This window comes from Tupaia chinensis, unplaced genomic scaffold, assembly GCF_000334495.1.
Source record: "Tupaia chinensis unplaced genomic scaffold, TupChi_1.0 Scaffold000056_1, whole genome shotgun sequence".
Classification (NCBI taxonomy): Eukaryota; Metazoa; Chordata; class Mammalia; order Scandentia; family Tupaiidae; genus Tupaia; species Tupaia belangeri.
The window spans coordinates 1924420-1949999 of NW_006159514.1; the positions used below are offsets into that span (position 1 = coordinate 1924420).

Genomic DNA, 25580 nt, shown 5'->3' on the forward strand with positions numbered 1-25580 from the left:
CTTTCCCTCTGTCACTCTGATTAGAAAGTGATCCTGTGTCTCAGGTACTTACAGCAAGGGCCCACTGTCCCCTCTAACAGGCATTTGGAATGTGTGAGGTGTTTCAGGTGTTTCAAAGACCTGGAAGTGCTACAGCATTCAGTGGTGGGGCTGGGAATGGGAACTTCCCCTGTGGAGGGGCAGTCTGATGCTGTGAAAACTTTCATCCCCAGATAATGTCCTCCGCAAAAGTCTTCCCACCTTTTCAGGATCTCCTAAGAAAGTAACAAGGACTCCAAGGTGTGCGAAGCCTGTGCAGATTATGAATCCTAACAGTTAAAGGCAGTTTTGGGGATATATCAGCGTGTATGAATTTTACTGGACCAACGATGCATTGATGGGCAGGCTCTTATTATTAGGTATTTAAAGAAGGGAATATAGCACTAGCCCATTTCCAGAAGCCTTTTGGTCAACATTCCTTATTGCCCTAAATTGATATTTGTAGTTGCTGTTCTGCCTGATTTATTTTAGGTCTTAAGATCACAAATTTATGCAAAGAACCGAAAGTATGCTCCAGGGAGCTCCTTTGTCCTCCCTGGGGACAAAATTGATTGAGTGCCTCCCTCAATCACTCTTAGTTTTGTTTGTGCAGACATGAAGAAATTCGCAATTAAGTCATTCCCTCGACGGTTCCCTCACTGACAGGACCCTGAGTACAGAAAAAGGAAGAGCAGCAGACAGCAAGAGCCAAAAGGAGAAACTAGGTTAGCCACAAGGGCAGGGAAGGACAGCAACAGCGGTCTCACAATGGGGCTACCGATCTCGTGAGTTAGCCAGTAAGTACTGTACAGAACCCACGTTTCTCTCTTCCTGTGCTTTCTAAAGGAAACGCAAGCCACCAGCTCATTTTGGGGAGAGTACAGACCTTTTCCTTGACAAGAATGGCTGAGCACTGCAACAGCACGCCCATCATCTTGTGAGGGTTCCAGGTGACTGAGTTGGCCCTGAAAGAAGCACATGACATTCTGAGCAGAAGGGACAGGAGTCACAAAGAGGCAACTGTCCTTTTGAAGAAAGCATCACCCCTCTCAGCTCAAGTCAGTAAACGTTTTTGATGCCTGTTCTCCTAAATTAACTAATCAAGTAGTAAAGGAATCTTTTGTAGGCAGCCTCGGGATGTTACATTACATTTTCTAAATAACTGCTATTAATAAGAGCCAACACTAATGAAGAGCTCATTATGAACCCTATTGTTCTGGGAGCTTCCCAGGATTTTATCAGTATGGTATCATGGTTGAGAACTCAGGCTTTGGAGCCAAACTGTCCAAATCGGAATTCTGGCTTGGACATTTGCTGGCATGGGCAGATTCCATAACTCCTCTGCATCTCTGTTTTCCCATGTGGAAATGGGGAGGGTCTCTCCCATAGAACTGAATAAAGGACAGAGTGAGTTCATGAATATTGAGTCGTCAGAAAAGTCATGATGCATTTTTGCATAGAAAACATAGAAAAAAATAGGTCATAATTTTCCTGATGACCCAATATAAAATGCTTCTTTTTATGTTTCTGGTTTTTTTTTTCTTTTTTTTTTTTTTTGTTTGTTTTGTTTTTTGAGAGATATTTTGCTATAGGGTGCATGTGCTTGCCAGAGAGACAGAAAGTGAGAAATCACCCTCCTGGAGGGTGCGGGGGGTGGTGGTGGTGGTGGTCATGCCAAAATCCTTTTACTTCCATTCTCCTCTCGGGATTTTGGGCACAAATGCACATGTGCCTAATGTGAGTTTCAAGCTGCCAGGCCTGGGACTTGAACCATGGTCAACCATGTGGGAGTCCAGTGCCTTAACCCCTATGCAACCTGCTGGCCCCTAAAATGCTTCTAATAGTGCCTGGTATACATAATTCTCACAACAATCATATGAGGTCAGTACTAATATTATTTTTCTTTTAGAGCAAAAAAACAATGCACAAAAAGGTTAAGTACATGAACCAAAGTTGCACAGTTGGGGATTATTGGAGCAGAGTTGAGTGTGGGGAGTCCAACCACAGAGTCAGTGCTCATAATTACTCCACCAAGCTGCCACGCTTTAGGCACCAGACTTTGGCCTCTTTCTGCCTTCCTGTTCTGGTTTATAAGATGGGCTGTTGGAGGCTAGGAGGTGGAGTGGTGGCTAAGGCGCTGGACTCCCACATGGCTGACGGTGGATGAAGTCCCAGACTTGGTGGCTTGAAAGTCACACTGGATGCATGTGTGTGCATGCTCCAAATCCTGAGAGAATGGAGGAGAAGGGACAGTAGCATGGCCATTCATACTCGAAGGGTGTTTTCTCACTTTCTCTCTCCCTGTCTCTTCCCAGTGAGCACACATGCCCTAGGACCAAAAAAAAAAAAAAAAAAAAAAGAGCTGCTGATGTTGACCTTGATGGGGAATATGAAGAGTGACACCTATAGCACGGATCACCTGGACTATTCTAGCCTTTGACTATCTGGCAGCATTGTTTAAACAGGTGTGATTTCGCCAGTCTGGGCTGCAACCAGTGCTTAGCAAGTGTGGTATCCTAGCAACAGTACCACTCTGTCAGACATAATTAGATGGTAAGGAGCCCACTAGCGAGGGTGTTACGGAAACAACGGAGTGAAATGGATGATGATTAAAACTTGGGTAACTTGCTTCGGTGCTTTACAGACTCCTTCCCAATGGCCTGGCCCACAGCTGGGCTCTGCGTTTTAATACCAGTGAAGATGTTTTCCCCTGACACGGCGATTGCCTTGGAATGATACTGCCTCTGCTCTCCCTAGAGCTACATCCCGACTGTGAATTTTTAACCCGTTCATCTTGCTTAGGTCTTCAGGAAGGTAGGTAACTTAGTGCGTATGTATGTTGTGTTTCAAGAAAACAGGAAGGCTTGGGAACCAGCAGTTGGTGTTGGTGTAATGGCTATGTCGCTGGACTCCCACGTAGTCAACCACGGTTCGAGTCCTGGACCCGATGGCTTAGAACTCACGCCGGGTGCGTGTGTGTGCGTGCCCAAGATCCCGAGAGGAGAACAGAGGAGAAGGGATTGCGGCGTGACCATCCCCCCTGGGGGGTGATTTCTTGCTTTCTGTCTCTATGTCTCTCTCTGTCTGTCTGCCGAGCACACGCATCCTATAGTGAAAAATCTCTCAAAAAAAAAAGAAGACAGGAAGGCCCGTAGTGCCTTTTCTTTAAATGCATGATAAAGAAAACCTTTGTGAAAGAGTCCCGTGAGAAGTTCCAAGGAAAGTGAACTAAGTGCTTATATCACTAAAAAGCATCTGTGTCAGGCCAGCAGGTAGCGTGGAGGTGAAGGCACTGGATCCCACATGGCAGGCTGAATGGTTTGAGTCCCAGCTCTGGAGGATTTAAAATCACCGCAAGGTGCGTGTACAGGTGTGCCCAAAGTCCTGAGAGGAGGCTGGAGGAGAAGGAATTGTGTTGTGGCATGAGCTCCACTCTGAGGGTGATTTCTCACTCTTCCTCTCTCTCCTTCTCTGTCAAGTGTATGTATCCTAGCAAAAACTTAAAAAGAAAAAAAAAGGCATCTGTGTCAAGCCATATTTAAAAGGTAGGGAATTTAATATTCTCATTGCTATCATTTACCAAGTCATTAAAAAAATTATATTTAGATCTCATAAGGTCTTAAATGGTTTTCTGAATGTCCTAGAGGCCTGAAGCAAATGATTCTTCACTGCTACAAATGGGAAGTAACGATATGAATTCAATTTCTTTTATAAGACATATGTACCTTTATAATGTCAGAAAAGATCTAGTGCAAAATGTTTCAAGTTTTCCTAGCCTCAAAGATGGAGACAAAATTGCCTGGGAAATCTACAGTAAATGTGGGCAGGCTCATCAACACTAAATATATTATCCTCTAAGTTATAGGATCATAGAACTACGCTTCACAGAGCTAGCCTCACCTCCCGGCACTGACCTGTCAAATAGACAGGAGAGTAATGGAATCCCGAGTCCTTGCTACAGAGAAGTCGCTGTTGTGCTTTCCTTATGCTCTCCAACCTCCTCTCCCCTCTCAGTCTGCTCTTAACGCTCCCATGTGGTCCCAGCCCCCACAGGCCTCTCTGATGGGCCTCCAACTTGCCAAGAGCAGTCCTGCCTCAGGGCCTTTGCACATGCTGTTCCTGCTGCCTGGACTGTTCTTGCCCATATCCTTGCTTCCTACCTCCCTGAGCCCAGTATCTACTAAATGCCACCTCCTTGGACGGCCCGACAACCGTGCCTACCATCACACGCCTTGCCACTCACTGTTCCCTAACTCTGATTGTTTATTTGTTTATGAACATCTAGCCCCCTGAGTTGCAAATTTCAGGAGGGCAAATCTCTTAAATGCTGACATCTTCCACATACTGTCTTATTTTCCCTGTGTGTCAGCTATGCACTTTTAAGAAAAGTGCCACAGATGGCTGGCTGGAAGGCGGGGAGCAGAACATTCACATCCACTGTCGCTCATGGTAGGGGCTCAGTGAATATTTGCTGAGTGAATACGTGAATCGATGAGAGTTCATTATGGATTGATACTTAGGAATGAGGTCAAAATCGCACAAGGCTTAGAACATCCACCAAACTTAGTGGAAAAGAAAATACATCAGTTAGGTGAGCTGAGTGTCCGGTCGCTTTCTCAGCAGTGAGCTGCATGAGGAAGAGGCGTGAAATGAATCAGTGGGCCTTCCTGAGCCCGTGATAAACTGAATCAGCCTCCAATCCCTGTGCTGCTCAGCCTCTCTTCTCCTTCCTGGGCACCTGCACTTTCATCTATGGTCACTCTTATCACATCGCAGCACAACTGCTCGCTTACTTACTTGACTTTCTCCCTCCCTGTGAACTCACTGAGGATTCATTTGACCCGGAACTTATACAGTAAATGCTCAGTAAATGCAAGTGAGACTGGTAAGACCCGGGAGTCAGGGCGGGGGAGGCGTGGACGTGGAGCACAGTACACGCGACGTTCTGGCTGCAAGGAGGCCTAGCCAGCTTGGCCGTACCTTTCTATGCCACTGAGTTTATGGCGGTGCTTCCGGGACATGAGCAGCCCGCCACCCCAGGCAGCCTGTGAGGACAGAGAAAGGGGAGAGAGGGAAGCGGTGACATTTCAGACTCCAAAACCACTCACTTATACCTCTAGTAAAACAGGAAAGAGAATGCTAAAGGTGAAAACCTCAAGTTTCTCTGACAAAATGAGCCCAGGCCGATTGTTCTGTCCTGGCAGCTGTGACTATTCACCTTTTGTCATTTCTTTTTCAAAAGTTCCTCCAGGTAAATGTCAGAGCAGCTGTCCAAGTGACAGAGTGTGAGCGTGGCCAGGTCTCAGCCTGGGGTACCTGTGATGGCAGGACCCAAAGGCACAGCCTGTTGTGAAAAGCCAGAAGCACACCCAGCATGGCCCTAGAAGCTTCTCGAAGGACTGGGGCCTGTCTGACCCTTCCTAGAGCGGAATTCTAACAGCTCCTGAAAACTCGGCAGCAGCTCCTGGCTGGCGTGGAGGTCCCCAACAGCTCCTGCCAATAGCACGACATTTCGGTGGGCGCCGTCATGTACGTCTACAAAATAGCTGGGGATGCCATGTGACACAGCAACAACCCGTGTTCACATTTGTTCAATAGCAGGGCCGACGACTCCACTGTCCAGTAGTGAAAAGGTAAACCCACAAGAAAATGGATGGAAGGAAAAAACACACGCAGGCGGACAGGTGAAAATGCACCTTTTGTGTTCCCGAGAAAACTCAGGACTAAGTCTTGTAGCCGGTAGCGCCCTCTGTACACGCCTGACTTTTCCTACATGTAGCAGACATGCATGTTCTTAGAAAAGTGTCAAGGCTACACTGAAGGCGGGAGCTGAGTGTTCACCTTCATGACCATAATCTTACATATTTTATGTATCTTCTCCCCTCTGAAGTCAGTTACTTTATGTGGTAGCCATTTGTCCAAACAAAGCTGCTTGGGAAGCGATAGAGACCGTACTTTAGGAGGATGACCCACAGGAGACGGCAATTGGCAGTTAGAAACTGGGTGGGTCCTACAGCGTGCACCGGCCTTGGGCTATCTACCAGTCACGGAGGGCTGGCTGAGGGCCAGAGAAGGCTGGGACTGATGTGTGGACAGAGGGCTGGCCGGGGCTCTGGGAAAAGCTTGAGGCAAAACATAAAGCAGAGCTGCTTCTACGCACGGAGGGACTGGGTGCTCTGTGAGTTACAGCACTTACATCGACATGTAGCCAAAGGTTATGCTTCTCACATATATCTGCAATCTCCTGTATCGGATCAAAAGCTCCATAAACAGTTGTGCCCGCGGTGGCATTGACATAAAGAGGAACATATCCCTAGGAGGTAAGAGAGAGAGGCTGGTTAGTCTTTTCATCCTGTGGCCTTTGCTCGTGCCCACATGAAGTAAGAGAACTGCAGTAGGCAGCAACTGCATCTGGCAGTATCCCTGGTTCATTTGCTCATTCATTCATTTATGCACTAAGTATTTTCGAGTGGCCTTCCTGTGCCAGGCCCTGTGGCAGGTGCAGGGATACAGCAGTGAGTACAGCAGAAGAACTTTGTCATCGTGAAGTTTACATTCTAGCAAGGGAGAGACCAAATTGTACACTTGCTCATAGTGACAAGTTCAATGGCAAAAGACGAAGCAGGGAAGAGTAATAGTGTTTTAAGTGGTGGACAGACAGCTCTGACTATGACTGGGCATCATTTTTTATTGATTTAATTATACTGGAGCATTGTTTACTTATTTAAAACATTGTTGATTTATTTAAATAGGCCTGTTTACTATGTAAACTGAAATACTTAGTAATAGTGGGCATGGTGAAATTTTGACATGAACAAGAAATGAAGGGACCAGGAGTTGGAGTAATGGCTATGTCGCTGGATTCCCACATAGTCGACCGTGGCTCGAGTCCTGGACCCGGCAGCTTAAACTCACACTGGGCGCAAGTGCGTGCAAGCCCAAGATCCAAGAGAATGGAGGAGAAGGGATTGCAGCATGGCCATCCCCTGGGGGGTGATTTCTCACTTTCTGTCTCTCTGTCTTTCTGGCGAGTGCACATGCCCTGTAGCAAAAACCTCTCCCCACTCCACCCCTCCAGAAAAAGAAACAAATAAAAGAGGAAGTGCAGTAATACAGCTAAGACTAAGTTTGGGAAATCTGTGAGTCTTAGGTGTTTTTGAAGCTCAGCTACACCTCTGCTCTGGCTGAGCCCTAACATTTATATCCATCTCTTCTGCTGAGACTCCAGCAAACCATTACAGTCAGAGAAGGAGGTACAACGATACACCCAAAACAAGCGTGTTGGTAAGTGGCCTGACAGCTACCTGGCAGTGACTTGTAGAGACATCTGTTCTATGAGATTTTTTTTGTTTAATAGTTTGTTGAGACTGGATTCACCAAGTACCATGGGCCATTTGCCCAGGCATGGAAGCACTTTGCTAAACAGAATCCTAAGCTAAAATGTTATTTGTTAAAAGGTAATTATGCTTACTAAGTAGCAACTGAAAAGCTCAATTAGGCTGTATCTTCATGATGCTTAGGTAGTTTGGCTTATTGAGGAACATGCACTACTGGGCACAATGAAAATAGATGGCCATCCCCTGGGGGGTGATTTCTCACTTTCTGTCTCTCTGTCTTTCTGGCGAGTGCACATGCCCTGTAGCAAAAACCTCTCCCCACTCCACCCCTCCAGAAAAAGAAACAAATAAAAGAGGAAGTGCAGTAATACAGCTAAGACTAAGTTTGGGAAATCTGTGAGTCTTAGGTGTTTTTGAAGCTCAGCTACACCTCTGCTCTGGCTGAGCCCTAACATTTATATCCATCTCTTCTGCTGAGACTCCAGCAAACCATTACAGTCAGAGAAGGAGGTACAACGATACACCCAAAACAAGCGTGTTGGTAAGTGGCCTGACAGCTACCTGGCAGTGACTTGTAGAGACATCTGTTCTATGAGATTTTTTTTGTTTAATAGTTTGTTGAGACTGGATTCACCAAGTACCATGGGCCATTTGCCCAGGCATGGAAGCACTTTGCTAAACAGAATCCTAAGCTAAAATGTTATTTGTTAAAAGGTAATTATGCTTACTAAGTAGCAACTGAAAAGCTCAATTAGGCTGTATCTTCATGATGCTTAGGTAGTTTGGCTTATTGAGGAACATGCACTACTGGGCACAATGAAAATAGGTCAAGTGATTTACTAACCAAATTTTTTTTAGAATTATTTATTTAATTTTTTTATTATTTATTTTTCAATTTGACCAGAGAGAGACACACACACAGAGAAAGGGAAAGTGAGAAAACAAGCCACCAGGTGCAGGACTTGGATTGTGGTTGATCAGGTAGGAGTCCAACGCCTTAATCACCACACCACCTGCCAGCCCCAATTTAATAACTAAATTGTTTTTTGAGAGTTTTTTTTCTCTTTTTTTTTTTTTTTTTTTCTGCTATAGGGCACATGCGCTCGCCAGAAAGACAGAGAGAGACAGAGAGACAGAAAGCGAGAAATCACCCCCCAGGGGGGATGGCCATGCCACAATCCCTTCTCCTCCATTCTCCTCTCAGGATCTTGGGCACACACGCACACGCGCCCAGTGTGAATTTAAGCCACCAGGTCTGGGACTCGAACCACAGTCGACTATGTGGGAGTCTAGCAACATAGCCATTACGCTAACTGCTGGTCCCTAAATTTTTAAAATTGATATTGTATAGACACAGTTTGAAAGCTAAATAATTTTATAAGTTTTAAATAAGTACATATCTAAGAAAGAAATTTTGGAATAATAAAATTATCTCATATTATCAGAGACCTTTATTATCTAAGGCAGAAAGACATTTAAAAAAATTATTTAACTTTATTTAGTCATTTATTCTAATTTGACCAGAGAGGGACAGAGTGAGAGAGAGAGAGAAAGTGAGAAAGCAAGCTGCCAGGTTTGGGACTCGAACCATGGTCAGCCATGTGGGAGTCCAGGGCCCTTAACCACCACACCACCTGCTGGCCCTGAAAGAAGACATTTTAAAAAATTTATATTCACTAGAGTTTAGATACTCCATAGAGTGCATACCTTTTGCTTGGCTTCAAGAATTTTTGTCTCTAAATCAGCTGGAATTATCTTCCCTCTGTAATTATTGTAAAAAAAAGAAAGAAAGAAATTAAAATGAAGAATAAATGAGATTTCACATGAAAAAAACTTTAGCAGCTGCAAAAAGTAATTTAATCGGATATTTTCAACAGACCATTAGCAGCTTGGCACACTGTATTGAGCCAGTCCTTAAGCACAATAAAACAAATTTAACAGATGAACACATTTAATACATCAAGAACCTAATATTCACTTTTCCCTGCCTACCTTTCATTGCACTTTATCAAAATCACATTGTCGGTTCCAAAGCCAAGTGCAGCCCCAGCTTTCTTTATGGAATAGTGACTCTGCAACAAATAGAGGCTTGAGGTTAGAAGTTAGTCTGTTGGGAATAAAACCACCATCCATAAGCAAGAGCCCCGAACTCACGTGTTCAGAGGTGAAGAGCACCAGTTTGGGCACAGCTGCCATGCCCTTGGTCTTAACTTCCGGGAAGTACTTGTAGCGAGCAGCCATGATGCTGTACATGTTGGATATGGCTCCCCCTATCAGCAAACAGACAAATGGCAAGTGTTGGGGCTCTTGCATCATTGATTCTAACAGCAAAGACTGAGCTGGTATCTCAAGAGACAAGGGAAATCGGGATGGGAGAGGATAATATGATAGATTTTCCTAGCTTCCCTATTCCAGGGGCTGTTTCCTAGACCCTTTACCCTGGGAATACAAGTAGTCACTCAATACCAAAGCTATCTAGGCAGTTTGGTTAAAGGTGGTTCACATAATCCAGTGCCCTTTCCTCCTGAAACCTAGTCAGAAATACAAGAGAAGCAGTAGCTGCAAAAGAGACGAGTGAGTTACAACCTCCTTGCTTCCATTTTCTGCTCAATCTACTTGCTGAAGAAAGATTAAACTGTTCTCTGAGTTCAGAAAGACAGAGAAACAGAGAGTAATGGAGCCTCCAGAAGGAAACAATGGCATTGCTTGGTAACCTGCCTAGGTATTCTTTTTAAAGAACAACCCACCTGAGTTACTGAGTCGTTCAGGAGAGCTCTACACTTGTTAAAACAAAAATAAACTCATGCTCACCTAAATAAAGACACTAGGAGAATGGCAGTAACTATCTAGGTGTGTCTGGTCAATAAAAACTGGTCACTTTGCATCAATTACCTGACAATTAAATAGGAAAACTTGTGATCTGCTTGAATTGCCTGGACAATTGTAATTCTTATTTCTTCTTTTCCCCTTGTACATAATCACAGGGTCTCTGCCCATCTATAATTCCTCCCTACATCTGAGAAAGTCTGTTATTGTTTTATTGTTGTAATGAGTCTTACTGTATTTACCTCAAACTAGAGTTTCAAGGCAGATCTAGTTGTCCCTAAATTTGCAAGGGGTTGGTTCCAAGACCTCCTGTAGATACCAAAGTTGCATGGATGCTCAAACCCCTTATGTACAATGGCATAGTATTTGCATATAATCTATACACATCCTCACCCATATATTAGATCATCTCTAGATTATTTATAATACCTACTACAAATTAAGTGTTATATCAATAGTTACACTGTATTTTTTAATTTGTATTTTGTATTATTGCACATGTTATTTTCTCCTTTTAAAAAATATTTAATTTTATTATTATTATTTTTGAAAAATTTCCTGTAGGGTTATGTGTTCACTAGGGAGAGACAAAGAGAGAAAGAAAGCAAGCCGACAGATCCAGGGCTCGAACCACAGTCCAGTGCCTTAACCAACATACTATCTGCTGACCCCCTCTCACACCCCCTTTAAAAAAATATTTTCCATCTTCAGTTGGTTAAATCTATGGATGTTGAATCCACAGGTGCCAAATCCACAGATATGGAATCTATGAAAAAAGAGGGTTGACTTGTGTACTCTTTTGAATGAAATCAGTCAGCTTGATTCACTGGTCCCCAGCTTAGTCACACTGCTGTTGACAGAAAGGGCTGCTCTGCATGATCTAGACACAGCCTCTGTCAGTTTGTACAGATTTAGGCACAGCCTTTGTTAGCTTGAACACACAGAATAGAACATTCTTGCTGGTCTTTATCCTGACAAGGAGGAAGGCAAAGTATTCAAAAACATTTTTTAAGGTCATTCATCTTCCACAAGTCCACTGTGTATTTAGTGTTTCCAAGGATCCATACTGCAAACCTTGAGAATAGGTGGAGATAAATAAAACCAGAAACCTACCAGGAGAAAATATCCCATCACCATCTTTACTTGACCATCCCACTATCTCTCTCATCTTCTTAAGTGTTATTTGCTCCATGAGAACAAACACCGGTGCAATTTCATACGTAAACCTGGAAAAGTGGTGAAGAAAAGGATGAAAATAAAGAAGTCAAACCACTTTTTGGGGGGAACACAGATGATTAGTTTTTGTACTTGGGTTCTAAAAAAGATATTCAAAACCACTAACACAGTTCATTTTATGGAGAAATGCATGGAGTCACCAATCAAAATGTGAGAAAGCGGCCCGGGTTACCAAGAGAGGTGCCGTACGTGCCTGCTCTGTGCTCTGTGATACCTCACCACAAAACAGACTCTCATCTGAATGGAGTGTCCTAGGTGCGGCCTACTCGGGGGAATAGAAGGAAAGAAAGTGACGTTTCTGGGTCTCTTTTACCTCTAAGATCATAGTACAATGCAAATTTTAGTTGGGAAAAAAAATGTATTCTAAATTCTACAAAAAAAAAAAAATTGGGTTTACAACATTCAAAAAAAGCCTGACTGCCAGCTTTACACTTGTAGAATCTATGAAAGCTGGAGCCAAAAATCTATCTTTTAAAAATAATGTAAACATCTGAAAGCTAACTGTGAAGATAATTGGAAATATTGACCCAGGTTTTAAAGATCTCAATATAATTATCTTCATGGTTTTTCTACTGATAATACCCAAGGACAGCTATGTTTCTATAATTCTCTGAAGTCGATATCTGTCAAGAATAGTTCTAAGTGATGATTTTCTAATTGCAAATTATAAATAACAAGAAGATAGTCACCTGGCATACATAGTTAACTGTGGGCATCAGATATCCTGGCAGGTCACATTTGTCTTCTAACAAACTGACTTAAAAGTAGCAAGTCATACGCTTTCAAAGCCTTTCAAAGCAGAGGCAGTCTGGCAGCCTAGTCATTGAAACAGGATCATGATACTAATATAGGGCTTATAAGAAATCAAGGAAGGTCTAGCCACAGAAAATTAAGCCAGAAAACAAAAAGATATTTACTCAGCTCCAAAAATGTTTAAAGTTTGCTTAGAGTTTTTAAGCATTAGAGTCTGTGGGCGGAGCTCAGATCAAGCTTGCCAAACAGAGATGCCTAGACGGACTCCGCCACCACGTGATATGGGGAGGCTTGCTCATTGGTTAGGGTGTTTGGGCTAAATACCAGTGTTGAGGACTAATGGGAATTCTTGCTTAATGATTTAGAAAAGCTATTTTCTAGGATGAGATAGCTACTGTTGTAGGTAAGACACAGGTGAAGCCACTAAGTTTTAAATCATGGAGGGAAAAAGCAATCACATTAATCACATGGTGATAGAAGAGGACACAAAGATCCTGGAGAATCATCAGGCTATGTCTGTTGGTAGAAGAATTTTGTTTCCAAAAAGATTGTGTCTATTTTCCTTGGGAGTTCCCTGGAAATTTAAGAGACCCTTGGAAACCATGTGTTCAGTTACCATCACCTCTGGAGGTCACAATCATGCTTTGGTTCTGCTCTGAGCCCCATCACCGTAGCAACCAACACTCCCTCATGTCTGATGGCCTGATAAAGGAAGAAGAAGAGAAGGATTCCCAGTTTAGCCTGTGCTGCTGAGAGGACCAAGAGGCAAACTCATGAATGTGCTTCTGACCATTCTTGAACAAATGCATTATCAATGGTTCCAGTGCTTTTTGGAAACACTGGAATAGCAAAAATGTTTGCCTGGTGAAGAGGTAGTGGTGGCAGTGTGTGTGCGAGAGTTCCACAATACCAAAAGAGAAGGCTCTCTGGGGTAAGGCAGGGACAAGCAGAATCAGACACCATAATATCAGAACTGTTTCAAGGACTGGGTGAAAGTTGAGTTGGAGTCAAGTTGGTATTAGATGACCAGGCAAAATTCACATGGAGGAGGGAGAAGTGATGGTCCAAAGCTGTGCTTCATGATTCAAATCAACTCAGTCTTCCTACCTAAGGATCAGAAGCATGACTATTACTCTCAGGATTAGGAAGAAGAGTCTAGAAAGTTTGATCATGAGACTATCTGAGACTATCACCTATTTCAGGGTCCATATGTATGACAGGTACCCAAATTCCTAAACCTTTCTCTCAGTGCTATTCAACAAATACTGAGAGACTCCTCTGCCAGGTGACATTCTACATACTGAGGAGACAACAATATTATAAGGCATGATTCCCAACTTTGAGGAGGAAGCATGATGGGATTAATCTGGCATGTAAATCTCAGCTTTGGCTGCACCCTGTTTAGCAATCCCTGCCTGTTTCAAACCCTGTTATCTCACTGCTGACATCAAGCTTATACTGAGCTCAGTCCTGATATCTCCTACAAGCTACGGATCCTTGGTCAGATGTGACAATTGGTCTAACATGGTGTTCCCTGTTTCTGACACTGCCTCTAACCCTGTCTTCCCAGACTGGATCATACTTATCGTCCAGGGGAGGGAGAATCTACCTGTACCCAAAGTTTTAGAGAAGGCCTTGAAGTTCACCCTAAAGTGGCCATTCTGAAGTTGACTGTAGTTACAGAGCCCTCTAGGAAAAGCTATGGTCCTTCTCTCCATGTAGAAAGGTATATACACCATTTCATATATCATTTTTAGTAATTCTCTTGCAATGTGGGACCCCAGGTTAGGTATCTCTTCCCTAAATGAAAAATGAAAGCAAATGAAGTGAAGAGGCCAAAGGTCAAATATCGATTAATAAGATGCTAATTAAATGTTGAAGTCAGAATACAAGATTATATCTCATAATGGGAGTAGAAACTAAACCTGCAGAAAGCTCTGGATGGAAGTGTCACGACATGGGACTGGACGTAAGGATTTTAAACAGTAAGATGGTGCCGTTCATAAGGTAACACCAAAGGACTGTGCTGAGCATTTCTATATCCTGAGTAGGGAGTGAGTCAGCCCTTTTTCAATGGTTCGATTCACCTTCCCAGTGGGATTCACTTGGAACAAAGGCAAAGTGATTGTCAAGAAGGTATTGATTGTCAGTTTGGGACCAGCAGATGGTATGGTGGTTATGCCACTGGACTCCCATATGGCCGACTACAGTTCGAGTCCTGGCTCAGGTGGCTTGAAAATAATGCTGGGTGTGTGTGCATGCGTGCCCAAGATCCCAGGAGGAGAATAGAAGAAAAGGGATTACAGTGTGGCCATCCCCCCTGAGGGGTGATTTCTTACTTTCCCTCTTACTATATCTCTCTTTCCCTTGGGCAGGCACGTGTGCCCTAACGCAAAAACCTCAAAAAGAAAACAAACAAACAAACAAAAAGCTACAGTTCTCTTGTGGCCAAGTCCACTGGTTGTTAACCATATCAATTTCTCCTTGGAGTGAAGTTGGTATTAGATGACCAGGCAGAGGCCACATGGAGAAGGGAAAAGCAATGGCCCATGCATTAAATGGATGCTTTATTAAATTTTATTTGGATCAAAACTATATTTTCTAGCCTTCTTAGGCATGGCCATGGCATGAAATTCTGGCTAAAGAGGTGCTATGGGTAATGTGTGAGACTTCCGAGAAAGTTTCTCAGGAGGGAGCATGACTCCCTTGATCCTTCCTTCTTCCCTTCCTCCCTCCCTTCCTGCATGCCTTCCCCCCTCCCTCCCTCTCTCATTCCTGAGTTCTGGAACACATGATGGCGAGCGCTCCAGTCGCCAGCCAGCACTGAGTTAATTTTGAGGATGAGAGTCACATGCAACATCAATCACAAAGCTATTAGGAGCCTTGATCTCTGGTGACTGTTAAATTGTAAGCTTCTTTCATGAGGGAAAAAAAAATCTTCTCCTATGTTGACTATTTTAATACTCCTCTTAAACTTCCTCCCTTTACACATGTGGCAGGTAGCCCATGTTCAGTTTAAATGGTAACCCACTTGAGTGGACGTCTGTGGTCCAGAGATGATGAGAGACAGAAACAAAAGAGTAGGGAGGCTGAGGAGTGGGTCTTGAGCAGCAACGGTGACGTGTAGGTTGGTTGCTTTCCCTAGGTGGTAGCTGTACCTTGTACACTCTGGGCGCTTAGGACTGGAGCCTTCTTTAGTTTTCAGAACAGTCTGTAGGATGGATGTTATTGTCCCCCATTTTCCGGATGAAGAGACTGAGGTTCAGAGACATTGGGAAATCGACGATCTCACAGTGAGTATGATTCTTTTCAGAGGGAGAGTTCCAGCTGCATCACAGCTGCTTTGCTATGGCAAACGAGAACTGCTCACTGCAGGATGCTCTCTGCCTCCCTGGCCCGTGTTGTAAAATGACTGCTAACACCTATAGGAAAGTCCTTCATGTCATTGCTATGAAATCATAACCTTAACCATGGGCTGTGATAGATCTTGCTGAAAAGATTAGTTTTGTTGGGGGCAGCAGGTGGTGCGGTGGTTAAGGCACTGGACTCCCACATGGGTGACTGCAGTTTGAGTCCTGGACCTGGCGGCTTGCTTTCTCACTTTCTTTCTCTCTCTCTCTCTCTCTGGTGAGCACATGTTCCCAATAGCGAATTTTAAAATAAATAAATAAATAAAATTTTAGATACTTATAAAAAAGATTAGTATTGTCAACATCAGGTGTTTGAAGGCAGGCTGTTGTCTGTACCTGGTAACCTGTGCAGCTATGCTTGGTGGGCCTGTTTTGGAAAACAACTCTACATGCCATGGGCAACCATACATTTGCAAAGTTTTCTCTGGGTCTTCGCTTGGGAGAATACGTGTATCTCAAAGCTATAGGCACAAGTTGGTGTAAAGTATAGACACACAGATATTCCTTCTGGCCTAACAGACTCCTTGTACTCTGCTGCTTGAATTAGGAGAGTTCTTCTAAAAAGACTTTACTATGGAATATATTGGGTTGTTGGAAAAGTCGTGATGCATTTTTGCCTAGAAAAACATAGAAAAAAATACATCATGACTTTTCCAACAACCTAATATTTATTCTTTTTTTATTACCAGTGCTACCCAAATTTGATGAGAATGCAGGTCAAAGGAAGTGAGTATATCAGTGGTTAAATCCAGCTCTGCCTAAGAGCCTTTGGTCCCTCTTTCCTAGACTTACCCTGAACACTGTTCCCGCCAGCGAGGCATGTCACCGGGGAGCAAATTCTGCCTCAGCTCCTGACGTGCCACCACATTTCATGATATCCCAAGGCAACTGGCTTAGAACAATTTCTAGGTAATAGTTATTACTTCTTCAGACAATGCCTCGTCTCTAGAACTGACAGAAACTATTTCATGATTTTAAATAACCTTCCCTATTGATCTGCTGGAATCGGATCATACTTTATAAATCTCTGCCTTTCAGTACAGCTGCAATTACTGTGTGTCATTTAGTCGGACTGGCCTTGACCTCAGACGGCTGGGACATATTTTAATATTTCAAGGCCGAGCTGAGAGGAAAGGGAAGAGTAAGGTACTTTGATTTTATGAACACATATACAAAAAGAAAAATTTGTGGGGTCTTTCTTGTTGAAGAAAAGCTTTTTAGGAGAATATCGGGCCATAAATGGTTCAAAGGGGTGAATTCCTTTTTATTTACCTTGAAATTGGCTATATATATTAGGAAATTACAGCCGAGAGGCCTACACATACACACTTAAAGATACTGCAGGAGGCGCCAGTGCCACAGCAGAGTGGTAAAGGAGCCAGCTCCCATATGGTCTACTGAAGTTTGAATCCCAGACCTGGTAGCTGATTAATATGCCGGGTACATATGTGTGTGTGTGCACCCCAAATCCCAACCACATGGAGAAATAGACAAGAAAATTGCAGCATGACCATGCCCCATTAGGGGTTGCTTTCTCCCTCCCTCTCTCTGGCGAGCACATGTGTCCTCTGGAGAGCAATATCTTTATTAATGTGGATGCTTGGGCCTTCATGGATGTATATATTTTATTCTGCTTTTCTCACTTATTTTCCAAATAATTGAGTTTAAAAAATTTTGTAAACTTTACTTACTTATTTTTTTAAAGAAAGAATTATTTTATTTAACTTTGTTTATTATTATTATTATTATTTTCCAGTTTGATCAGCCAGAGAGAGAGAGAAAGTGAGAAGGCAAGCCACCAGGTTCAGGACTTGAACCATGGTTGGCCATGTAAGAGTGTCCAGCGCTTTAACCACCATGTCACCTGCTGGTCCCTATTTACTTATTTTTAATTTGACCAGAGAAGGACAGAATAAAAGAGACAGAGAGAAAGTGAGACAGTAAGCCGCCAGGTCTGGGACTTGAACCACAGTCAACCTTGGGAGTCCAGTGTCCTTAACCACCTGCTGGCCCCAAAATCTATTTTTTTTTTTCTATAGAGTATGTGTGCATGCCAGAGGAAGAGGGACAAAGTGAAAAATCACCCTCTGGGGGGCAGCCATGACATAATCCCTTTTCCTCCAGACTCCTCTCAGGATTTGGGGCACGCACGCACACATGCCCATAGTGCGTTTTTCAAGCTGCTGGTTCTGAGACTTGAACTGTGCAACTGATCAAGTGGGATCCAGTGCTTTAACCTCCATATCACTGATGCCCAACAAACTGTATTTTCTAATTTAAATTGTTCCTTAGTGTTAGATGTTATAATTAAGCATTAGTATCTTTTTCAAGATATAATTAGTATATTATAATATTTGTGCTTGCTGATATATTTTTATCTCACAAATATAACACAGTGAAAATTATAATGGGGAGCTTTTTGTTTGTGGAGACCATCCCAGTAATTATATCTTTGTCTTGAATTCCTCACCCTCAGTCCAATGGGGATGCTCCCTGAAGTTAACCATGACTTGTGAGCAGAGAGCATGAAAACCGTTTTTGTTTTTCAATCACTTTAATCTTTTATGCCTTTTAGCATTAAAGGCTTCACTTGTCACATTTGCTTTTTAAAATTTGTCATTGTCGTTTCAAATTAGCAAACAGAGCAGGCACCCTTAATTAGTAGAAACTTTTCTGAATGTAGTTAAGTATTTTGAGTCACAGCATGAAACAGCTTTGGGACACACATGAATCTATGTAATTTAAAAGTGCCCTTCAGGTTTTGGGGCTGCTAGTAGTTTGTTGAAGAAAAATAGGACACTTGAACTTTAATAACTGGCATTCTATCTTGATGTCAACTGGAATTTCTTATTTTAAACAAATACCACCCTTTCACCTAAATTCACTTTTCAAAATTTACTTTACCATGAACATAAAAAATGAGTGGCTGGGCCAGCAGGTGGCACTGGGGTTAAGGTGCTGGATTCTCACATGGCAGACTCTTGTTTGAGTCCTGGACCTGATGGTTTGAAAATGAGGCCAGGCATATGTGTTTGCACACGTGTGTGCTCAAAGTCTCAAAAGGGGAATGGAGGAGAAGGAATTGTGGTGTGGCCATGCCCCTCAGGAGGTGATTTCTCACCTGCCCTCTCCCTCTGTCTGTCTCTTTCTAGTGAACACAAATGCCCTGTACCAAAAACCTAAAAAAAGGGGGAGGGTGGTGATGGTAGCGATTTATTGACTATTTTCTTTTTTAAAAAAATTATTTTATTTAACTTTGTTTATTTATTTATTTTAACTTGACCAGAGAGGAACAGAGTGAGAGAGAGAGCAGGAGAGAGAGAGAGAAAGGGAAAGCAAGGCACGCTGCCAGGTCCGGGACTTGAACCTCAGTCAGCCATGTGGGAGTCCAGTGCCCTTAACCACCACACCAACTGCCAGCCCCGATTTCTTGAATATTTTCGTAACAGCTAACACCCATAGAATTCTTATGTAGTTACTTTAAAATTATTATTTAAAAATTCATTTTATTATTTCCTCCTAGATACTTAATAGAATGTGGTGCCATTGTCTGAATGTATAAACATTGTCATTAGTGTTGAGGCAAAAGACGGTACTCTAAAAGCTATACAACCCTCCACCAACTTTTTATTTTTTTTACATTTTCCAGGGAGTGTATGTGCTTGCCAGAGAAAAAAAGGAGAAGGAGAAAGCACCACCAAATGGGGCATGGTCACACTGCAATCCCTTCTCCGCTATTTTTCCATCTTGTTAGGATTTGGGGGAAGCATTTGCATGTATCGAGCACATTTCTCAGGCCACTGGGCCTGGGACTCACATCATGGTTGCCAGGTGGGATCTGGCTCCCCTAACCACTAGGCCATGGGGCTGACTGCCTTTCTCTCTCTCTTTTTCTTTTTTTGAAGAGGTTTTTGCTATAGGGCGCGTGCGCTCGCCAGATAGACAGAGAGAGACATAGAGACAGAAAGTGAGAAATCACCCCCCAGGGGGGATGGTCACACCGCAATCCCTTCTCCTCCATTCTTCTCTCGGGATCTTGGGCACACAAGCACATGCGCCCGGCGTGAGTTTAAGCCACCGGGTCCGGGACGCGAACCGCGGTCGACTACATGGGAGTCCAGCGACACAACCATTACGCTAACTGCTGGTTCCCTCTCTCTCTTTTTAAATAGGGACAGGGTTTTACCAAATTGCTAAGGCTGGCCTTGAATTCATGATCCTTCTGCCTCATCTTCTAAGGAGCTAGGGTTACAGGGACATGTCACCATGCCCAGCTTCCCTCAACTTTTAATTTGTTCTTGTCTCTAAAGAGGGCATACAGAGGAATCTTTTGGTCAATTATAAGAAGACTACCCAGGTAGTACTTGTGCCACCACCACCCTGACCTTAGACTCGGTTTCATATAAATTTACAAGAACTTAGAAACCAATGAAGGCTTTGTTTACACAAGCAAGTATGGGGAAAAAAAATGTCCAATTCAGAAAAATAGTTATTTTGAGAAGAACATATAATGTGTCAGTTCCAAGTAAATTTTGTTTTAGAATTTTTGGTTGAACAATAGATGGATCAAATTGATTGTGACTTTATAGCAGCTTTAATTATGGAGGAAATGTGATCTAAAAGATAAGAACCAATGTGCTTTGATGGGAAAAAGAACCAAGACCATATCCCCAAACAAGATCTCTTTATACACACCGCAAAGATAAACAGGATCTTTTAACATGAAGTTTCACACTCAATTCTGAAAGCTATAGTTATTATTTCTCATGACCATGCTCTCATTAAGTTGCATTATCCAATTCAAAAATAGTTTATCCAGTATCTACTATTAAACTAAAACTGCAATAAATCTATAAGATTTTTTTCTTTTTTTAAAAGAGAGCCTTTTTTTGCTACAGGGCACATGCGCTTGCTGGAGCCACAGAGAGAGACAGAAAGTAAGAAATCATGCCCCGGGGGAGGGGGATGTGGTCATGCCACAATCCCTTCTCCATTCTCCTCTCAGGATTTTGGACATGCATGCACACGTGCCCGGTGTTGAGTTTTAAGCCACCACATTTGGGATTCAAACTGCGGTCAACTACATGGGAGTCGAGCAATGTAATCATTAGGTCATTTTCTGATCCCAACCGATAGTATTTTAAGAGAAGATATCACCAGGGCAACTTCAATAGAATAAAAATTTAGTGAAATAAGAGTCATTGGAACTGGACTTTCAAAGTAGCCAACCATAGAAATTCAGGAGGATTACTTATATGCAAAGAATCTGCAGGACTCACATGTTGGTATTGGCAGTTGAAGTCAGCCATTCTCCAGCTAAGCCAATGATATCCAATCCAGTGGAGAGCTGGTTGAAAAATCGAGGATGACCTAGAAAGGTAACAGGCAAGCATCAAGGCAAAGTCAAAACTTTTCAGCTCTCTTGAAAGCAAAAGGCCTAGAGACCAGCACATAGCGGAATGGTTACGTCAGTCACTAGACTCCCACGTAGTTGACCACAGTTTGAGTCCTGGACCCAGTGGCTTAAAGCTCACACCTGGCATGTGTGCATGCATTCCTGAAAGTCCTAAGAGGAGAATGGAGGAAAAAGGATTGTCGCATGGACATTCCTCCCTGGAGAGTGATTTCTCACTTTCAGTCTCTCTGTCTCTGTCTTTCCAGCTAGTGTATGTGCTCTATAGCAAAAATCTCTCTCAAAAAAAAAAATAAATAAAAATAAATAAATAAATAAAAAGAAAAAAGAAGAAAAAAAGAAAGCAAAAGATCTGGTCTACTGGGCCATATTGATGAAGGCTCCATCCCAATGGTCTAACAGGGCTGCCCAAGATATTGGAGAAGGAAGGGCAGGTCATCCACCCAATACCAACCTTTTGCATTAATAATGACCTCCTAATTTCTATATTTCTAAAGCATCATGCTCTTAAATTAAAAAGGGAGGGCGAGGAACCAGCAGATAATGTAGTCATTATGTCACTGGACTCCCACATGGTCGAGTGCAGTCAAGTTCCAGACCTAGTCAAGTCCCTTGAAACTCATGCTGGGCACATTTGTGTGCATGCCCAAAATTCCAAGAGGAGAATGAAGAAGGGATTGTGGCATGGCTATCCTCCCTAGGGGCAGATTTCTCACTTTCTGTCTCTTTGTCTCTCTAATGAGTGCACATGCCCTATAGCAAAAATCTCTTTATCCTAAAAAAAAAAAAAAAAATTAAAGAAAGGTCCAATACCATGAAACTAATCATGCTTTCCAATATCTTATTTGTTGATGTCTAGATTAATTCTTCTGTCGCATTTACTTTTTATAGAATTACTTTACTTAACCTTATTATTATTATTTAATATTTCTAGAGAGAGATACAGAGAGAGAAAGAGAGAAAAAGTGAGAAAGCAAGACTCCAGGTCTAGGACTTGTACCATGGTCAGCCATGTGGAAGTCCAGTGCCCTTAACCACCTGCCAGCCCCAACATATTTACTTTTTTTAATTTCAAAAGAGGATGTGGTAGTCCTGATTTTCTCCATAACTATTTCGACTTGATAAAATTTATTAATTGTATTGTATTTATTATTATTATTTATTTTTAAGTTTGCTATAGGGGACATGTCCAGAGACAGAGACGCAGAGAAAGTCAGTCGCCAGGTCTGGGCCTTGAACTACAGTCAGCCACGTGGGAGTTCAACACCTTAACCACCATGCCATTTGCTGGGCCCTACTGTTTTGACTTTTAATTTAACATTCTAAGGACTTTAAAACCTGGGACAGGGGGTGCTAGTGGAAGAGAGACTCCAGGTTCTTTGCTCTTAGTTAGGGAAGGTGCCAGCTCTGAGGCTGATGCCATGAGGGCATTCTATCACCCTCTGGATCTCTGTGACAAACATGATGCCAGACTCTGGGGTGTTCTGTTCATATACAGTTGCCCTAAATGTACTGCTGCGATAACCTAGCATCTTCTGTGAAACAGACTCAGCCTTATTCACTCATTGAGTTGTTGGTGAAATAACAGCTATTACCACATAACTCTAAAGCGCTGTGAAACCCACAGAACACCTTAACAGGCTTTGTTCTCAGTACATTCGGGATTGTTGCCAACTTTTCACCAACTTGGCATTCACCAGAAAACTCAACTCCACATCAGCAGGCTTGGCTCTGCTGTCACTGTGGAGTCAACACAATAGATTATCTAGGAAGGTGTGACAGAGAACTGGTGTTAGGAAGATATGCTGACTACTGTGTTTCCAGTGGAAATTGCCTTTGCCTCTGAAATAGCTGTCAGGGCGCTGGTGTTGGAATGTTCCTGGCCTAACTCTCCTCTCTGGGGATGTCTCTCCTTCCCTAGGTGTGAGGAGGGCTCATTCAGAACAGCTGGACTATGACTTCTTATATAAGAGACGATTCTCGCCTCTTAAAAGACTTTCAAAATTAACACCAATTTTAAGAAAAAAGAAACATACAGTAAATAGTATATGTATGGGGCCAGATTCCAGACATTCATGCAGAATATCAATAATTTCAACTCTTCCATTTTACTCTACTTTGCTCGGTACCTTCAGAAAATATCTCCTGCTATGTAATGGATTTTGTTGAAATCCACTAAAATACAGATGCAATACCAATTAAAAAATTTAATGAAACATTTCAAGACTGGACTGAATCGCAAATATATGTGATCATACGATTCGATGATGTATCAGCAACACACAGCATGGCAGAGACAAAACAGAGACAAAACAGAGAGACTGACACAAAGTGAAATAGTACCTCTTTGTCCATGAACATAAAAGGCTACAAAGTCCCACAAAACCGTACTTTTAGTTTATGACTACAGTCTCATGTCAAAACGTCTATCAAGTGACAAAATAACCTAGAGAAATAACCTGATGAAGTAACAGGCATAAAGATGGTGCTGAGAAGCCCATGATCTAAACTCAGGTAGAAGAAAGTTATCTCCAAAGTAAAGATTTTCAACAAACTACAAGAAAAAAAAAGAGAGAGAGAGAGGTGAAGGGGGAAAATCTGTTGATCAGGAGCCATATCAACCAATTGTAATATAAGGGATTTATTTGGATCCTGATTCAAATGAATTATAACAAAATAAACCAAAACACTTATTCATTAGACAATTGGGAGTTTGAAGACTGAATATTTTACGATATTAACGAACGGTAAATTTTTTTTTCACTAGGGAATATATGCTCACTGGAGAGAGACAGAGAGAGAAAAAGCAAGACAGCGCTCATTGGGCACAGTCATCCTGCAACCCTTTCTCTGCCATGTCTCCCTTTCAGGAGTTTGGGAATGCACACAGATGCATCCAGTGTATCTTTCAACCTGCTGGATCCAGAACTGTAACTACGCAGTTTGGCCTATGGGATCCAGCTGCCTTAACCACAGGGCTACGGGTTGGCCTTGGGTTTTGTTGTTGTTGTTGCCTTTTTTTTTTCTTTTTTTCTTTTTTTAGGATTTATAATGACATTGTAGTTATGTTTTAAAAAGAGTTCTTGAGGATGAAGAATATTTATAAATGCAATAATATGTTGGAGACTTGCTTCCATGTGATATAGGAGAAAATGGGTATGGGGGAAACAAAATTGGCAGGTGTTAATAGTTAAGGCTGGGTGGGACCGGCAGGTAATGTGGTGGTTAGAGTGCTGGATTCCCACATGGCCAACCATAGTTTGAGTCCTGGACCTGGAGGCTTGCTTTCTTGCTTTCCCTTTCTCTCTCTTTCTGCCTCTCTCTGGTCAAAATTAAAAAAAAAAAATGATAATAACAACAAATGGAATTAAATAAATTAATAAATATTTTTTAAAAAAGAATTTCAAGGAGTCCTTGTACATGAAAAACAAATTTTAAAAAATATTTAAGGCTGGGTACCGGGTATATAGAATTTATTATGCAATCCTTATTTGGGGTAAGTTTAAAATTTTCCATAACAAAAAGTTTAAAAGATCACTTAAGTAGCTATTGTGACTGAGAATTGAATAACATCTGTCAGTTTGTGAAGAACTATATATGCCAGTTCTCTTTGTTTGTTTGTTTGTTTGCTTTTTAAGACACAGGGTCTTGGGACCAGCAGATGGTATAATGGTTACATAGCTGGACTTCCACATGGTCAAATGTGGTTTGAGTCTCGGACCTGCATACTTGAACCTCATGCTGGGTGCATGTGTGTGTGTGCCCAAAATCCCAAGAGGAGAATGGAGGAGAAGAGATTGTGGCATGGCCTTCTCTCTACCCCCTAGGATAATTTCTTGCTTTCTGTCTCTGTCTTGCTCTGTCTGTCTAGTGAGCGCATAGACCCTATAGCAAAAATCTCCTCCCCTCCCACACACACACAAAAGACACAGGGTCTTCCTGGAGCCAGCAGGCAGTGCTGTGTTTAAGGTGCTGGACTCCCATATGGTTGACCATGGTTCAAGTTTTGGATCTGACAGCTTGAAAATTACACAGGGTGCTTCTGTGCCCAAAATCCTGAGAGAAGAATGGAGGGGAAGGGATTGTGGCATGGCCATCCCCCTGGGAGGTGATTTCCCACTTTCCCTCTCTCTATCTCTCGCCAACAAGTACACATACCTTATGGAAAAAAACTTAAAAAAAGAAAGTCTGCTATGTTGCAGGCTGTTCTTGAACACGTAATGCTCCTGCCTCAGCCTCCGAAGTAGCAGGGATTATCGGCATGCACTTCCATACACAGCCATTCCTTCATTAAAGGTCTTTTGCTCACTTGTCAAGAAATTTCCGATTGTCATCATAATCCCTTCACAGACTACACCCACATCAGTATGCTTTTACTATGAAAACTCAATTCAAGGAACCAGCGATGGTGCAATGGTTATGTTGCTGGACTCCCATGTAGTTGACAGTTGAGTCCCAGGCCCGGTGGCTTGAAACTTACACTGGGTGCATGTGTGTGTGCCCAAAATCCCGAGAAGAGAATGGAGGAGGAGGGACTGCAGCATGGTCATTTCTCCTGTGGGGTGATTGTTGTTTTCTGTCTGTCTC

At 42.6% G+C, this 25580-nt stretch overlaps 1 protein-coding gene across 6 annotated transcripts in view; it reads right to left on the reverse strand.

Annotated features, from left to right (window-relative positions):
- GAD1 (glutamate decarboxylase 1) overlaps positions 1–25580 on the reverse strand; it is a 53931-nt gene that overhangs the window by 7671 nt on the left and 20680 nt on the right. For all 6 annotated transcript variants that reach the window (XM_006141493.3, XM_006141491.3, XM_006141492.2 and 3 more), the window contains 8 exons: positions 20860–20950; positions 11295–11407; positions 9510–9625; positions 9348–9427; positions 9063–9117; positions 6215–6331; positions 4999–5063; positions 905–983 (listed from right to left, as the gene is read on the reverse strand). In XM_006141493.3, coding sequence (XP_006141555.1) covers positions 905–983; positions 4999–5063; positions 6215–6331; positions 9063–9117; positions 9348–9427; positions 9510–9625; positions 11295–11407; positions 20860–20950 — 716 coding nt within the window. The remainder of the gene's footprint in view (positions 1–904; positions 984–4998; positions 5064–6214; positions 6332–9062; positions 9118–9347; positions 9428–9509; positions 9626–11294; positions 11408–20859; positions 20951–25580) is intronic.